We start from the raw sequence: 17,038 nt of genomic DNA, 5'->3' as shown, positions 1-17,038 counted from the left end.
AGTCCGTTCCAGCCGCTCGAAGGCCTCGCCGATGGTGGTCCGCAGGCTCTTGGTGGAAGACTGTGGGGGACAGTCAGGGGTTATGGCAGGGAGCGATGGTGTGGTCGTGGATGAGAGGCATGCTAAGAGGACAGGGTGGGGAAGGGCGCGAGGTGGGGGAAAGCAAGAGCACGGTGGCCCGAGGGCAGCGCGTGGCCAGGGACAGCACGTGGCTCTGTGTGGCCCACCGGGAACCAGACAGCATGGTTGGGGCGGGGGCAGCGGGGCTTGGAGAGAAGCAGCGGAAGTGGGTGACACCTAGCTTCAGGCTTGGGCCGGGGACATGGGAGGCTGGGGGCGGGGCAGGGCTGGGTTCAGGCTGTGACACGCAAAGTCTTTATTTTAAAATTCAGTCACGGGCCATTCTTGGGGCTCAAGGCAGGACTAGGAGCTCACGGAGATCAAAGAGCTTTGTGAGCTGTGTCCTGCGGGCAGAGCTTCAAGGTCACTCACCCTGTCCCGTCGCCCCTGTGACCCTCAGCTGGGGGTTGAGGACTGCCGTTTGAAGTCTTTATCAGAGGAGGGGAGCATGGGCTCACAGTTCTTTCTGCACCACGGGGCCCAGGGGTGGCGGGGGGAAGGACATGGGCTTTGGGTGACAGTCCTAGCTCTGGGTCCCTGGCGGATGCCGCCTCCATAGCCTAAGACTAAGACCTATGACTCTCAGTTTCTGTGTCTGTGAAAGGGGTTGACACAACCATGTATCGCAGGGCTGTGGCTGAAAGAAGATGCAGGAGGAGGAGGAAATGACAGATGCTCATGAACGACGCACGGGGATGTAGAGAAGGCCTGGCTGTTACAAGGGCTGGGCTCTAATGGAAGTCCTCCCGAGAGCTGGCTTCTGGGCTGGGGCCTGAAGGGTGGGCAGGGTATCAGGCAGGGCTGGGGACCAGGCAGAGGGCCCAGCGTGACTCGTGCCAGGACACGGGTAGGAGTGCAGCCAGTCCTGCGGCCTGTGGGGCCTGCCTCTGCACTCCACTGTGTGGGATCCTGGCTGGGCGTTCACGGAGTCAGAGACCCCACTGTGTTCAGTGCCCAGGCTCTGTGGGAGGCTCAACAAAGGCTCAATTAGGGCCTGTTCCCTCCAGTCGTGCAGCGCTGCTGTGGCGCGGAAGAACTGCTGGCAGCGAGCCAGCCCCCTGCGCATGCCCACCCAGAGAGCCAGGCAGACAAAGGGGCGGGGGGGCGGTGGGGGAGTGCGCGGGCTGTGGGGGCTGCCAGAGCCCTTTGCCAGGGAGGGCCAGGCTTCTGCAGCAGCCGTCGCTGATGGGAAGCCAGGACCTATCTTCCGCACCACCTGGCGCATCCTCCGTGCAGGCCCCTCCAGCCCCTCAGCTGCAGCATGGGGTGCGCCGGCCTCCACCCCAGTCCAGCTCTGGCCTGCCTCCCCTGTCTGCGGCTGCTCTCTCTCTGCCACCCGTGTTCCTTGGGCTCCTCCAGGCCGGGTCCTTCCCTCTCTACTCGCCCTCCCTCCTGTCCAAGTCTGCTGCCCTCAGGCGATATGGTGGCCTTGCAGGGCTCCTGCCAGGCCTGTTCTCAGTTTCCCCAATGTGTCCCCGTGAGTCCCCCAGGTCCACAAGTCACCGCCTGTCTCTGCCAAAAAGCTCACTGGTCCTTCTAAAGGGCAAGCCTCCCAAAGTGGACCATGGGTCACTGCCAGCCCACATTTAGGAATCGTCCTTGGCACCTCGATGGTGCATAAAATGCCCAGCTCTTCGGCCTAGCAGTCAAGACCCTTCTCAGTTTGATCCTAACTTACCTCCCTGGTGTGCAATTCCACCTGCCTAGAGCGACCCTCCCACCCAAACCCTTTGTCCCCCTGACAGAGTCCTACCCCCCTGCAAGGCCTTGGGCGGAAGCCGCCTCTCTGAGACCTCTCACCTTTCAGGCAGGGCCTCTGTAAACACCACCTCACATTTTACTCTCTCGGTCGTGGCTGAGCCCCTCCTGGGTAAGAATGGGCTAGTGGGGGGTGGGGGGGCCTTGCCCAAGATCCTCCTCAGAGCTGGGTGCAGGCACCTTCTTTTCAGGCTGGGGGTGCAGGACAGACGGGGTGGGTAGAGAAAGACAGGGAGCCACCCTGGGAGCCCAAGCCCATCCAGTAGGTCCCCAACTCCCTGGCTTGCTGACCATGGCGCCATAGAGCTTGCTGAGGACATCCCAGGGGACACCCGGCAGGAGCCGGCAGTGCACGCAGGGCTTCCAGAGCTGGGCGACAGTACCCGCTTACTAGCTGTGGGGCCTCGGGCCAGTCCCCCAACCTCTCTGTGCCTGTGTCTCACTGATGAAATTGAGATAATAGCTCCCACCCCCAGAGTTCCTTTTCTCCCCCTTTCACTCACTCAATTTACGTGCACCTACTGTGTGTCAGAGCTGGGTCTGGGGCAGTCCAGCTGCCGTAGGGTGACCTGTCGTGGGGCTGGGGCGACAACGGAGGGGAAGCGCAGGGCTCGGCACTGAGAGGTCCAGGCACGCTCTGCCCAGTCCGGTTCCTTCTGGAGCAGTCAGCCCTTCCCCAGCTTCTGCTTGGGAGCCACGGCCGGCCGGGAGAGCAGCCCCCAGCCCAGCCCAGCCCCTCCCCTGGAACACCTGGGGGCCCTTTCAGAAGAACACTGCCAAGAACTGTCACCCAGCCAGTCACCCAGCCAGGGCCGAGCGAGGAGGGCTCCGAGGGAGGTCGGGCGGAATGGAGTCAGCCACCCGGTGAAATATGACCTCCAGCCTCCATAGGCATTTCTTGTATAAACACCCCAGTCCAGACAGGAAGCCGGGCTGGGGGAGCGGGAAGGGACAGGGCCCACAGGACCCCCCAGAGGCAGACAGATGGACAGGAAAGCAGGAGGGAGAGGTCAGCGAAGAAAAACACTGCAGGGGGAGGGGGAGAGTATGCTGTCAGGAGAAACAGACCATAATACTCCCTCTCACCCAGGAGACACTTCTACCAACACTCGCTTCTCATCCCCACAGCGGACGTACAGAATGGCCACACGGAAGGGGAGACGCAGCCTGGGAAGCGACAGGGCAGGGGCCGGGACTGTTTCTCATTTACTGCCCGCTGGGGGTCCCGTGCAGAGGCACGCTGGAATGTTCTCTGAAGGAATGTTTGTCCTGACCTCTCCGCGACCCTACAGAGGTTGGTGGCCATGTTGGGGCACAGGTCTGGGTTTCCAACGGCCTCTCTAGGCTCCAGGGTGACCCGAGCCCCAAGCATGCAGAAAGTGGGCAGTGCATCCTGCCACCGCTCTGGGGACAGTCACTCTGTGTGGAGGACGGGCCCCTGCCAGCCCTGTAGTTATGGAGCGAGCTCAGTGGACACTGGGAGCCCAGAGACCTATGCAATCTGCCCACATACACAAGTTGGGGCCATGCCAGGACACAGCTCCTTCCTCTGGGGCCAAGGAAAAAGGCGCCTCCCCCAGAGACCACAAGTCTGGCCTAACTTCTGAGCCCATACTGCCCCTTCTGGAGCTTAGGCGGGTGGATGACACCAGGGCTGGGCCCCCAAGGCTCAGGAGGGCTTCTCCTTGTCTAAGGGGCGTGTTTAACTGGGGGAGGGGACAACAGACTGGGTACATCCTTCCAGTCTTGCAGGACACCAAGGGGCTTCTGGAGGCCCCTGGTCCCACTCACGCTTCCACCCAAGCGGGAAGGTAGAAACAGCCCCATGCATAACCCAGGCACCAGCCCAAACCCTTGCCCGCTGCCATCCTGGGTGGGTCCACCCGGTTCGCCTCCGCCGCAGCCGCTCTTGGCCCCGCCCCTCCCCTCGCGTGCCGGGTGGGCCTGACGCTGTGACCCCGAGGCCCCGCCCCCTCGCGCTAGCTTGGCCGCGCGCTGGGTCTCCACCGCAGACTGAGGTCCCGCCCCTCGTCCCCAGCTGGCTCCGCCCTCACCTGCCGGCCACGCCCCTTCGCCCTGCCAGCTCACCTTGGTCTCAGCCAGCTGTCGCTTGAGCAGCTGCAGCGCCTCCGTGTGCTCCCGCTCGCTGTCCTGAAGGGCCTGAAGCTGCTCCTTCAGCTCCCTCTGAAACACACAGGGCCAAGACTGGAGCGCGGCCAGAGGCTTCGCGGGACGATCCCCGAGCCTGATCGCTGCCGGGCGCTGTCGTCCCGGCCTTCATCCATCACACCCGCCGCCTGTCAGCCTCACTGCCCACTCCTGCAGAGCCGGTTCCTGAATATCTCCAGAATCAGTCCCCATCTTTCGTCCGACTTGTGCAACAGCCTCCTCTCTGGCCGTCCTAGGAGCTCCTGATCTGCCGTGTCCAATGAGCCTCCACAAACCTTCCCCCTGCCGGCGCTGGCCACGGGCTCCCTGCTTAGAATCTTCTGCTGGGAGCCAAGGCGGTAACCGGGCCATGGCTCAGAGGAACCGCCAGCCTCCTCTGGGCCCGGCCCTGGTCTCAGCCCTGCTGATGTGAGCTCATTGGAGCTGCCCAGTAACCGGGAGGGGGTGTGATGGTCCCCCGAGGAGCCCCACCGTCTGCGGGAGAGAGGGTGCAGAGGTGGAAGCCTGGCTGACTGCACACCTAAACCTGAGAGTTTAACGCTTAGGGTTGGAGCCTGGCGGTCTGTTCTGGGGACCGTGATCTTGAGGCCAAGTGACACTTTTCCACAACGACACGCAGAGTGAACAACAGACCCACGACAGGCAAGATAGCAATATCGACGTTTTCCGTAAGCTCGGGTCCCTTTTCCTGATCTCCCTTTGCCTCAGGTTCCACGGTGTGGCAGGGCATCACCAGTGACCTTGTCCTTGTTCGGAATTTCGATACTTCGGGCATCACAGATTTTTCTGCATTCAGTTTGGTTTAAAACAGAAAGGGTATTTCAAAAGCTCATGGAAAACATAGATTATGAAAAGACTATGCATGGATTTCAATTTGCTTTACACCGAAATAAACCTGTGCTTCAAGTCATTTCCCACGAGCTTTCTGAGGTACCGTCACGCTGCATTAAATACGATTCGTCTTGCTGACAAGTGTCTGGGCACCTCCCGCAGCGCGCCCGTCCCACCTGCTCCTGCCCCCACCTCCCACTCCTTCCGCCATCCTGGGCCTTCTGACCGGCTGCTTCCTCCGGCCAGCCCCTCCTTGCTCAGATGTCCTCGCAGTGACTCCTTCGTACCACTGACCTCTCCACTCAGACGCCACTCCTTGGGGTCTTGCCTGACCACACCATGCCCGGTGGTGGCGCCTCACAGTCTGTCGCACACCCAGCTTCGCGGATTCCATAGCGCCCTCACTGCCCGCAATGCCCTTACTCATCTGCAGCATGTCTACAGCGCCGCTCCATCAGAACGAGGGCAGGGTCCCACCGGCTGCTGACCGCTGCATCCGCAGTGCCCAGGGCAGCGCCTGGCAAGCAGCAGGGCCTCCAGAACCTTGTCCAGTGCCTGAGGGGCGTGGGGGCCAGTGCTCCCAGCACGGGGTCCAGCACGGCGGACAGGTTGGGCACTGTCCCTCTCCCGCCCCCATATTAGCCCAGGTCCCCCAGAGGTCCTCTTTCTCCCTCTCTGAATGCCCCCCAGCCAGCAGTGGCCTGGCACTGAGACAGGGCTCCAGTTAGTTTTCAGGGGAATGAACTGCAGCCCTGGGTTCCCCAGTCAGCGAGGCCGAGCGGTGCCAGGGAGGCTGGCTTACCTGTCCACACTCACCTCCCTCCCACTCACTCGTTCTGTCCGAGTGGGGAGGAGCCACATAAAATACCTAGTTCAACCAATTTTACAGACGAGGCAGCAACCCAGGCACATGGCCAGGACGACATGCTCAGGGCAGAAAGCAAAGAGCAAAATAATCTTTGCTTACTGTCACTTATTCAGTCAACAAACATTTATTGAGCAGCTGCTGTGTAACCAGCCACGGTAACCAGGGGATTTAGCAGCGGACATGACAGACACACTCCCTGCCCGATGAGTCTTCCAGGCGAGGGAAGAAGACAGACAATAAGAAAAGAAAAGAACCAATGTGAGATCACTGTGGAGACAACAAGGCAGTGTGGGTTGGAAGGGAACTTGAGGTAGGAGGTCAGGAAAGGCTTCTCTGAGGAGGTAAGCCAGAGATGATAGCTGAAGGATGAGGAGCCAGCCGTGAAGACAGGCGTAAGGTAAAGAACAGGAGCAGCTTTTGTGTGTGTGTGAGAGTAGAGAGCTGGCACAGACACGATGGCTGGAACTCTGGCAGCCATTTCGGCCCATGAGGAAACTGTCAACATGGAAGTCACAAGCGGAACTAGAAAGGTTGGCAGGAGGAAGGAACTGGGTCCACGGAGAGGGGGCGTCCACAGCATCACGAGGCTCAGTGACATGCTGGGGAGCCGGCACTCTGGGAAAAAGAAAGAAGAAAGAGGAGGAGAGAGAGAGGAGGAGAAGGAGAACACACAAGAGGAGAAAGAAGAGAAGGAAGAAGCGGAGGAGGAAGAAGGGGAGAAGGAGGAAAAGGAGGAGGAGGAGGAAGAGGAAGAACAAGAGGAGGTAGAGGAGGAGGCAGAGGGGGAAGAAGAGGAAGAGGAAGAAGTGGAGGAGGAAGAGGAAGAGGAGGAGGAAGAACAAGAGGAGGTACAGGAGAAGGCAGGGGGGAAGAAGAGAAGGAAGTGGAGGAGGAAGAGGAGGAGAAGGAGGAGAAAGAGGAAGAAGAGGAGGAAAAAACAGAGGAGGAGGAGAAAGAGGAGGAAGTCCTGGTAGTGTTTGCTAATTTCTGTGGTGTAGATGCTCCCCAAAGTGGATTTCAGGCTGTCAGTGCTGGCCCCTGGCCACGGAGGCAGGAAGAGACGCACATGATCAGCTCGCAGGGGTGGCAGCTGGCTCCAGCGTATCCACCTGGAGTCGGTTCCGCCGCCTTCTCTGCCTACGGAGACGCACCCACGGCTGACGGCGGCCGTGGCCTATTACAACCGGCGGAAGCCTCGGGCAGATGGGTCAAACCTGCCTGAGTGCAGTGTCTGCTCCTCGGCCGTCTGAGATGGCCTCCGTCTAGCCAGCATGGGGCAGTCTGGCTGGGGTGTGGCGGTTGGAGGAGGCAGGGAGTACGGCGTCCCCCCGACCCCAGGGTTCCTCACATCGCTCGGGGCGCTCCGGGGACTCACACAAATTCCTCCCTGACTTTGGACTCCATGACTCCATGGGTCGTGCATGAGCTGGGGACAGACAACACAGATGCATCACGGTGTGCACGGGGTGAAGGGCACCAGTTTCCCCCACTGTCGCCTCCCTGAGAATCAAACCCACGTCGCCGCACCGCCGTCAGACAGCTATGTGCACGGCACCCTGCCGAGCAGACTCCTCACGGGATGTGGGCTCAGAGGGCAAGGGCGATGTCAGAGATCCTCACACCCACAGTCCCTGGGGTGGGCCGGGCACTCGGGGGAGCGTGCAGGACCAGCCTGCCCAGGGGGTCAGAGCTCACCTCTGAAGGGTGGGGGCTCAGTCCGGCCGGGCTAGGTGGAGTCTGACGAAACAGCCGACTTGGAGCACCACAGCCTGGGGCCCACAGGGCCGGACTCAGGAGGAGGCCAAGTTCTGGTCACCTTCCTTCCCAGCTCCCCCATGGGCTCTTTCCCGCCAGGGGTCAGGCAGACCTGGGCCAGGAGACTGGCTCTACCACACATTAGCTGTGTGACCCTGGGGTGCCACCCAACCTCTCTGTGCCCCGGGCCCTCGTCTGCCAAGTGGGGATACCAGTAGCTCCCAGAGCGGGCAGGGTGCGATGGGGTAATGTTAAGAAGCCTCTGGCCACAGAGCCTGGCATACACTGGGTGCTTGGGAGGCAGGGCATGAAGGTCCTCGGTCACTTCATGTCCTCGCCTCTCGCTGCGTCCAGGTGGCTCCTCTCAGCCTCCTCAGGTGGCCAGAGCAGGGAGGGACTGGAGGGACCATCTGGTCTGAGCACTCTGATTGCCAGAACAGGAATCTGAGATCCGAGGGGAGGGGCTGACTGGCCCACAGCCACACGCTTGAAGGAGGAGACACTGGAAATGTCACACCCAGGGAAGAGGCCTGGCGGCACGCAGGCACCTGGGATGCAGTGCTCAGTGACAGAGCTAACCCGAGAACGAGGATGGCACCGGGGACAGACACTCGGGTCAGAGGCCCTGCAGAGGGACGCGGTTCAGGTTTGCATTTCTAATTCTCATGACAGTCCCAGAGGCTAGTGCCGCTGTCACCTCCTTCTCAGAGAGGGGAGCTGAGGCTCAGGGTCACACAGCTAGTAGGGGGCAACTGCCCAACTGAAAACAGACCTGGCACCCCCACGTTCACCCCGCGTTCACTGCGGCACTCTTCACAACAGCCAAGGCATGGAAGCAAATTAAGCGCCCATCACTGACGAGTGATAAAGAAAATGCAGTCGAGGGCCAGCAGGGGGCATGGTGGTTAAGGCTCTGGACTCCTACTCGTCAAGTGCAGCTCGAGTCCCGAACCTGGCAGCTTGCTTCCTCACTTTCTCTCTCTTTTGCTCCTCTCTGGTCAAATTAAAAAATAATAATAAATAAATAAAATGAAATAAAATTCTCTAAAACAAAACGCAGTTTATGAATATGATAGGATACTACACACCCATCAAAAAGGACGAAGCCCTGTCATGTGATGTTAAATGGGTGAGCCCAGAGGCCGGTACAGTCAGTGAAATAAGCCAGGCGCGGAAGAGAACTACCGCGTTCTCCATCACTTGTGGAAGCTGAGGATGTGGTCTTGGGGAGAGAGGATGACGATGACAGCTAGAGGCTGGCCTGAACGGGGGAATGGAGGAATGCTGATCAGTGGAAACGGAATTTCAGGTCGGCAGAAGGAACCATTTCTAGCGTCACGGAATACAGCAGGAGAATACCGATGGCAACAGCTACATTTTAAAGTAACTTCAAAGGGAGGGTTTTGGACGCTCCCAGCACAAATGAAAAAACAGTTAAGATGGTGCTGATTAACCCAGACAAATCGCTGCCATTATATTCCTGTACCATAACATCACAGTGCAGGGCCGGCAGGTGGCATGGTGGTTAAGGGACTCCCACATGGCCGACCATGGTTCGAGTCCTGCAACTGGCGGTTTCCTTTCTCACTTTCCCACTCTCACTCTCTTTCTCGCTCTCACTCTGTCCCTTATTGGTCAAATAAAAATAAAATAAATAAAGTTAAATAAAATAATTCTTTCTAAAAAAAAAATCACAGTGCAGCCCCACAAATGTGTACAATTATTATATGTTAATTAAGAAAAAGAAAGAAAAAACCTGCTCAGCCTCTCTGCCTTCCATTCAGGGCAGATATATATATATATGTATGTATATACATATATACAGATATATATACTAATATACATACCAGAGGCATGCATGAGAGAGAACAAAAGGAGAGAGAAAGCACCCCCAATGGGGCTGGCTGCACAAGGGTGCTTTTCCCTCCAGTTCTTCATCTTGCCAACATCCTGGGGACATATCATGTGCTGGCATGTTTTTCAAGCTTTCGGGGCGGGGACTCTAACCCTGGTCAGCTATGTGGGATCTGCTTCCACTGCACAGCAACTAACTGCTGTGCTACGTGGCTGACCCGATTCCACAATGATCTCTGAGCACCCAGCGAGCAACAGACTTTGTGCTGACTGCTCTGGGGCTGCAGACACAGTCCCTGCCCTTAAAGGGCCTGCAGCTGGTGGAGGAGGCTGAGACTCAAACAGGCAGAGCACAGGGGAGAGCGAGACAGTCAGGGAGGGCCTGCGCGGATCCAACGCAGCGGTCACCACCTGGCTGTTTGTGACACCCTCCTTCCTTCGCGGCTCCCGCATCTGTAACGTGAGGCTCTGACAGCACCTGCTCCAGGGGGTCACTGTGAGGATTAAGTAACAGTTCACGACCTGACATGACACACAAGGTGAGCGCAATCGATCTTATCTGTCGTGGCAACCACGGTAATTGTAGTTACATGTGAAATAGGGGCTCGGCACTGGGTGCTTTGCAGTCAGAGTTTATTTCTGGTGGGAGGACCAGGGAAGGCATGTGGGCAGGCTCCTTCAACTCTTCGGGATGGGGCGAGGGCATTGCGGGTACAGAGACCTGATCAGGCAGCCAGGGACACACGTGGTGTGTGCAGGAAGCTGGGGCAGTCAGATGCCCAGAGCCAGGTGTGTGACAGCAAGGTGGAGTCTCAAGCTGGAAAGGGCAGCTGGGGGGCGGGGGGAATGGTGGAGGGGTGGAGGGAGCCTTGAATGTCAGCCTGAGAGGGCTGGCCAGCTGTGTGGTGAAGGTGGCAGGACCCCTCATTGCTGACTGTGTGGCTCGAGTCCTGGACCTGACGGCTTGAAAACCACTCTGGGTGCGTGTGTGTGCATGCCGAAAGGAAAATGGAGGGGAAGGGACTGTGGCGTGCCCATTCCCATAGGAAGTGCTTTCTCACTCTGTCTCTCTGGCAAATGCACACACCCTCTAGCAAATTGAAAGAAAACAAAAGTCAGCCTGAGATAGGTGGACGGGGTAGGGCAGGTGAGGGGACTGGGGAGGGACTCTTGGAGGACAGAGCCACGACTCTCCTCTTCCAGCCGCAGCCATGGCCGGGCAGACTGGAGCACACGATTCTGCAGACACCTCAGCTGTGAGGCTCTGGGGCCCCACACCAGGCTGGTTTGAAGGGGAAGGATGGGTTACAGCACAGGACGATGGAGAGCCTAAGGTCAGACCCTGCAGGGCCAGCCCCCTCCCTGGCCCAAGTCAGGCACATGGAGAAACCATCTCAGCTTAGCCCCAGGACCTTCTCATCCTCATAGAGACAACATGAATTCTGGAGCCAGGAAAACCTGGGTTTGAATTCAGCCTGCGTGATCTTGGGCAAGTCACCTCTGCCCTCTTGGAGCCCAACTCCACGACTTCTCTGTAAGATATAAGATGGGATAAGAGCCCCAGCACAGGGCTGTGGAAGCGATGAGGTGACACCTATGAAGGGGCCAGGTGTGCAGGCACACGGTGGGCCCTCCAGGCCTCTCTTCTCGGGGGCCCGGGGTGGGGGGGGGGCTGCGCTCTTTCCTCTCTGACCCGCAGATGCCAGGGATCATAGCGTGGCTAACCGACACTGCAGCTCTGTCCCCCACCACTGTCACAATGGCTATGCCCAGAACCCCTGCTGCTCCGCTCCTCCTGACAGACGGGAGTTCTCCCCTGTCTCCTCACACTCGGTATGCCTTTCGGAGTAGTACAGCCTGGGCAATAGCTGGCTGCTCCCCTGCCACTGGGGTCGCCCCTGTCCACCCTGTCCTCCACCCCAAGAGCTGTCTAGGCTGCAGATCTGCCGGGCCACACTCATCTGACTGCAGCTACTCCTGGCTCCCCGGCATCTTCAGGATGTCTGAGCTGTGTGTGTGAGTGTGAGTGTTTGCACACGGACGTTCTGTGCACCTGTGTGTACTCAAAGACTGCTTTGGGCTAGCCAGACCTGGCTTTTCATTTTTTTTTTTTCTTTTTTGGAGAGGTTTTTGCTATAGGGTGCGTGCACTCACCAGAAAGACAGAGAGACAGAGAGACAGAAAGTGAGGAATCACCCCCCACCCCAGCGGGGGGTGGGGGTTGGCCATGCCGCAATCTCTTCTCCTCCATTCTCCTCTCGGGATCTTGGGCATGCATGCACACATGTGCGGTGTGAGTTTAAGCCACCGGGTCTGGGACTTGAACCAAGGTTGACTACATGGGAGTCCAGTGATATAGCCATTACGTCATTTTTAATGCACCCAGCCTCCACCCCCCATTCCTTCCCTTCAACTCTGACAACCGCCTGAATGCATCCGCACCTGTCCCTGGGCAGGCCCAGGTCACTTGAGTCCTAGCCTAGCCCTAGTGACAGTGCCTCTGTGACCTGAGGCCCACTTCTGAGGCTCGGTTTCCTTATTTGTAAAACGGGGCCATGAGAAACACTTCATAGTGCTGTGTGAGGATTCCAGGGGAGAGAGAGAGCGCCGGGGGGCGAGGGGTGGGGTGGGAGAGAGACGGCCGAAGGGTAGAGCTCTGACCGGTGCAGTGGGCACAGGCCCTGGAGGCTGGGATGGCTTTGTTCCCTCTGCCCATAATGCCTTCTCTCCCGCTGCCTGGCCTGGAGCCCGCGGCACATGCTTCAGGGCTCAGCGCTGGGCAAGCCTCAGCTAGGGCGATGCTGGTTCACGGGCTGCTGCCCGGGGTGGGGCAGTGCCAGCCTGGAGTGGCTCTCTGGGCCCCACACGGGCCAGCCCCCACAGTCACAGCACGAGTGCCCACTGGGGAATATGAAATGAATCTTCGAATTCGAGACAGAACCCGCCTGCGGGTGTTCCTCCTCCCAGAGGGTCTGCGGGGCTCATGGCTGGGAGGATAAAGGACGCCGAGAAAACCCCATGGACCAAGGGCTGGCAGGGCCGAGCCTCCCCATCTGCAAAGTGGGGAACAGGCGGCTGCATGGTTTCCGAGGTCCCTCCCCACAGGAAGGCTCCCTGAGGGGGGTGAGTCGGAGTCAGACAGCCGCTGAGCCCAGCTCTCTCTCCTCGCAGTGTGACTCTGGGCCGGAACCGAATCTCAACCTCCATCAGCCTCACTGTGAGAGGTGCCGATCCTGGCCCCACTCGGGGAGGACAGGAAGCAAAGGGCTGCTGGGCCCCGGATGGCCAGAGCAGCGCCGGCCCCAGGAAGTGCCCAGGGCGTGCTGTTACCTGTCATTGCCACTCCTCCTCAGGCGCTCCGCCTCAGCCCTGTTTCTGCAGTGACCTGCGCCGCAGGGGTGTCCTGGCCAGGCTGCTGTCTGCCGTGAACCCTGCCCCTGCCCTGCCCCTGCCGTCCCCTCTCTCCCCTCTCCTGGGCACAGGAACAGCAGGAGCTGCTTCTCCAGGACCTCCCCAGGCATGGGCAACCAGCTGCCGCCCAGCTCGGCACTGGACAAGTCACTGCCCCTTCCACAGTGCAGCCTTGCTCTGCCGTGGTGTCAGGCTGCGAAGGGGCGTGCAGAGGGGCTGGTGCCTTCCCACTCTTCTGGAAGACGCCAGAGCCAAGATTCGAATCCAGTCCCCCTGCCCTGTCCTTTCCTCATGTGGCAGCAGTACCACCTCTGGGCCACCCTGCCTGCTTGTCAGGGCTCCCATCCAAGGCTGATCTGGCTGTCCCCACCAGCAGGAAGGAGGCCCGGGAAAGGCTCCAATGGTCACATGAGGCGGGTGGGGGGTGGGGCTGAGACTGAATGGATCCCCTCTCTGGGGGTTAGGAACCTGAGATGGCCTGAGAGCCATGGCCTGACTAAGAGACATCTCAGCCACCTGCCCTCGGGGCGTCCTCAGCTGAGCTCTGCACTGACACTCAACCGGAAGGCAATGGGGGCTGGGAGGTGGCCGCCCTGGCCCTCAGAGGCAGCTGGGGGTTGATGTGGCCAGTCAGACTGGCTTCCAATTGCCCGGCTATTTACCGGCTGGATGACCGAACATGTTTAATTTCTGCGCGCCTCGGTTTCCTCCTCTGTGAAAGGAATACTAACACCCCCCGACAGGCTGCTCCGCAGGTCAAACTAGGTAACAGAGATGCTCTTCACTGTACCCGGCATGGGCCAGGTCCATGAGCTCCAGGTGAGAAGCCCCAGACCCTCCCTTGCCTTTGCTCTGGTCCAGGTCTCAGCAGTGGGGAGGAGAGAGAGTATCGCGCGCATGCACACTACACCAGAGTGCTGCAGAACCATGTGGCAGCCCTAGTCACGTCTGCCCCAGGGTGGGCTCATGCAGGGGCTTCCGGTCGTGCATGTTATAGCTCTGCTGCTTGTGTCAATTTCATAACCGGAGTAAATGAAGATATTTGAAAATCACTGTGCGCCCCCGGGGCCCGGCACCGTATGAGACACTTCTGATGGGGCATCCCTAAGGCTTAGACAGCCTGGGAATGGCACTGCCCACACGGTAGGAGCACCTGGAGGCTTCGAGAAGTGAAGTGACTCGACCCGGGACACGCAGCATGCCAGGCTCTGACCCCTGTCCTGGAACCTGGAGCACAGGGCAGTTCTGTGTGGCATGCCATATTTGATCCGAATCTTGAAAGCTGAGCAGGACTTCTCTAGGTCAGGCTCTCAGCTCGGGGTGATTCTGACCCCAGGAGACATTCGTCAACATTTGGGGACATTCTTTGTTGTCAAGATGTGTGGGGGAGGGGCGCTGCTGGAATCTGGCGGGATGAGGCCAGGGAGCCGCTCCCCTGTGGTCGGCCGTGTGGATGTCGACAGGCGTCCACGTGCCGGCTGTGACGCAGGGGCTATGGCTGACGTTTCCTGAGTGCCAGTGCTCATTCTTTACAGACGCCATCTTATTCAGCCCTAACCGCATTACTTCTGTGCTGCTAACAAAGACCCAAGGCTCAGAGACGGTGAGTAATTTTCTGGAGGTCACACAGCGAGTGAATAGTATAGCAGGATTAAAACCGCCTGAGAACAAAGCCAGAGTTCTTAATCTTTCCGCTGTGCCGCCCTCAGGATTTATAATAAATGTAAAAGCTCCAGGCCAACTGCTAAGTCGGGTGTCAGGGGATTCCAGCTGAGTACAGGCCTGGCCTCCTCTGCTTTGAGGCCTTGGGCAAATGCCTCCCTCCCCATCCACCGTTTCCCCATCTGTCAAGTGAACGTTGCACCAAGGCCCTGCCAGCCCCAGCCTAGCTCTCCAGGACAGGGGCCAAGCTCAGGCTCCGGCAGCACAGCTATGGGAGGAGGGGTGCGAAGGGTGGGTCGGCCTCCTTCCCAGTGCATCGCCAGTTGGTGGGCCCGGCTGCCCACAGTGGGGAGAGGCAGGTGGGCATGGAGGGTGGCCTGAACCCTGCCCAGGACCATATTCTTTCCAGGGGGAAGCCAGTTTCCCTGGCGCCACCTGCCCCAGCCGAAAGAGACACCAGCGCAAAGCATCCTCCTTCTCAGCAAGAGAGGCAGGTCTGGGCACCCGCTTCGCTGGGCAGAGAAGCTCCCACCGGTGGGCAGAGAAATGACGGGCCCCTCCCACGTGCCGGTCTCCCTGGTCAGCCCTGGGAAAGCCCTCGTGGGGTGAAGCCCTGACTGGATTAGGACTAAGCATCAGGGCGCACGCGAGAGGCTCACCAAGTTACATGGACGGCCCGGGTCAGAACCCAGGTGAGCCTGACCCCAAGACGGTGTGCGGGGGGGTGGGTGAGGGCATGAGAGTGCTAGCTCTGTCTTCCTTTTCACCAGGGAATGAAAGGATTCCAGGAACATTTGGAGAAAATATATGTTCGATTTCTCCTGCCGCCCAGGTCATGGGATGGAGTGCCAAGCCCCCAACACGGTAATTGGGATTTTTCTGTTTGCAGACAGGAGAGCCAGGGATCTGAGGCTGAGTCAGAAAGCCAGAGGGAGGATCCCTCTAGCCCTGGCCCTCTTGCCATCCGGCAATACGGCGCTGGTTGTCCCCGCACCTCTCCAGACCTCAGTTCCCACATCTCTGGAATGAAGAGGTTGGTCAGATGGTTTCGGGGTCCTTCCAAATTTGCACAGCCTGTGCTGAGTCCTGCCAGAGTCTCACTCTTCCCCCCAACTTATGTCGCTTCACAGACTGGGACATGGGTACGCAAGGGGTTCTGGGGGTGGAGGGCCAGTGCCGGCCTGTGCAGGCTCCCAGAGCCCAGGGCCCTTCTCACCCGCTGATGGGGCCTCCGTGCCTGGACAGCCACACAAAGCGTGCAGGCAGGGGTGCCAGTGAACAGGGGCCATTTCTCTGGGGACCAACAGCCACGTCCACGAAACCTGCATCCTCAGGTGCGGGCTGACTCCCACTCGTGTCTGGATGAGCTGGGACACCCTACCACCCAGGGCATGGTGGTCACTTAGCTCCTGCTTAAGTGTCAAGAGGGCCAGAGAGCTCACTCCCTCTCAAGCTGGCTTGTTCCATTCTCGGAGAATGTCCCAGCTTCTGAGCGTCCCGAGCCCAGCCAACCTGGGCCAGCGTGGGCCATTTGCTCATCCACTCAATATGACTGGTCTGTCCTGTGGGCCAGGCCTCATGCTAGACTCTGTGGCCACAGATATGAGGGACAAGAGACTGTCCCTGGCCTTGGGAAACTGAGTGCCAGACTGGTCTCCCAAGGCCGAGGATTTAAATGGTTTAGCTTGAGAAGAGGATTCCAGGTTCAAAAAGCTGGCAGACCATTTATTAAACACAGTAACATGGGCTTCTTTGCTGCAAGATTTCTCTAAGCATTTTAAAAGCAAATGACACTGAGCCAGCAGGTGGTGTGGTGGTTAAGGCACGGGGCTTCCACATGACCGACCACAGTTTGAATCCAGGACCTGGTGGCTTGCTTTCTCAACACCCCCCCCATCTCTCTCTGGTGAGTACATGTGCCCAACAGCAAACTTTAGTAATAATAATAATAAATACATTTTTTTGAAAAAGCAAATGACACTGAGAATCCTCCAAGGGAGGAGGTGTATAAAAATATACCATATTTTCTAAATACAGCCACTCTATAGTATGAGCATCATACTCATAACAGAGGGCATCTGGGGAAATGCAGCTCCAGTGCTAATTTGTTGGTCAGGGGAGACGGGACATGTGAGCAGGGTTTTGAGAGTTACATAGGAGTTTACTAGTGGAGTAGAAAGGCTCACAGGGAAACAATTGTAGACTTAGCCAACTATTTCTCTGCATGGATTGTTTTACTTAGTCTTTGAAGGTCCTAATGCAGGTGAGAAAGCCAACAAGACTCCCAGAGGTCTGCCTCCTCCCCACTTCTTTTTCTTTCTTTTTGCTATGTGGTACATCCACTCGCCAGAGAGAGACAGAGAGGGAGGGGGAGAAAGAAAATGGAAAACCAACTCCCCGAGGGGGTGACCATTCTCCAATCCCTTCTCCTCCACTCTCCTCTCAGTATTCTGGGTGCCCACGTACAAACACCCAGCATTTTTCAAGTCATCGGGTCTAGGACTTGATCCACCTAGTCGGTGATGTGGGATCCGGCTGCCTTAACCACAATGCCACCTGGCTGGCACACTTCTCTTCTTTTGTAAAAGTTTATCAGTGGGTAAATGCTCT

The 17,038-nt window shown here is 58.4% G+C and overlaps 1 protein-coding gene across 1 annotated transcript in view; it reads right to left on the bottom strand.

The window, feature by feature from the left end:
- TRIM62 (tripartite motif containing 62) overlaps positions 1-17,038 on the bottom strand; it is a 30,117-nt gene that overhangs the window by 11,452 nt on the left and 1,627 nt on the right. The window contains exons 2-3 of the mRNA XM_027775549.1: positions 3,967-4,062; positions 1-60 (exon numbers count right to left, since the gene is read on the bottom strand). The exon at positions 1-60 is cut by the window's left edge and continues 260 nt beyond it. Coding sequence (XP_027631350.1) covers positions 1-60; positions 3,967-4,062 — 156 coding nt within the window. The remainder of the gene's footprint in view (positions 61-3,966; positions 4,063-17,038) is intronic.

Source organism: Tupaia chinensis, unplaced genomic scaffold (assembly GCF_000334495.1).
Source record: "Tupaia chinensis unplaced genomic scaffold, TupChi_1.0 Scaffold000573_1, whole genome shotgun sequence".
Classification (NCBI taxonomy): Eukaryota; Metazoa; Chordata; class Mammalia; order Scandentia; family Tupaiidae; genus Tupaia; species Tupaia belangeri.
This window is presented reverse-complemented; position numbering and strand designations above follow the sequence as displayed.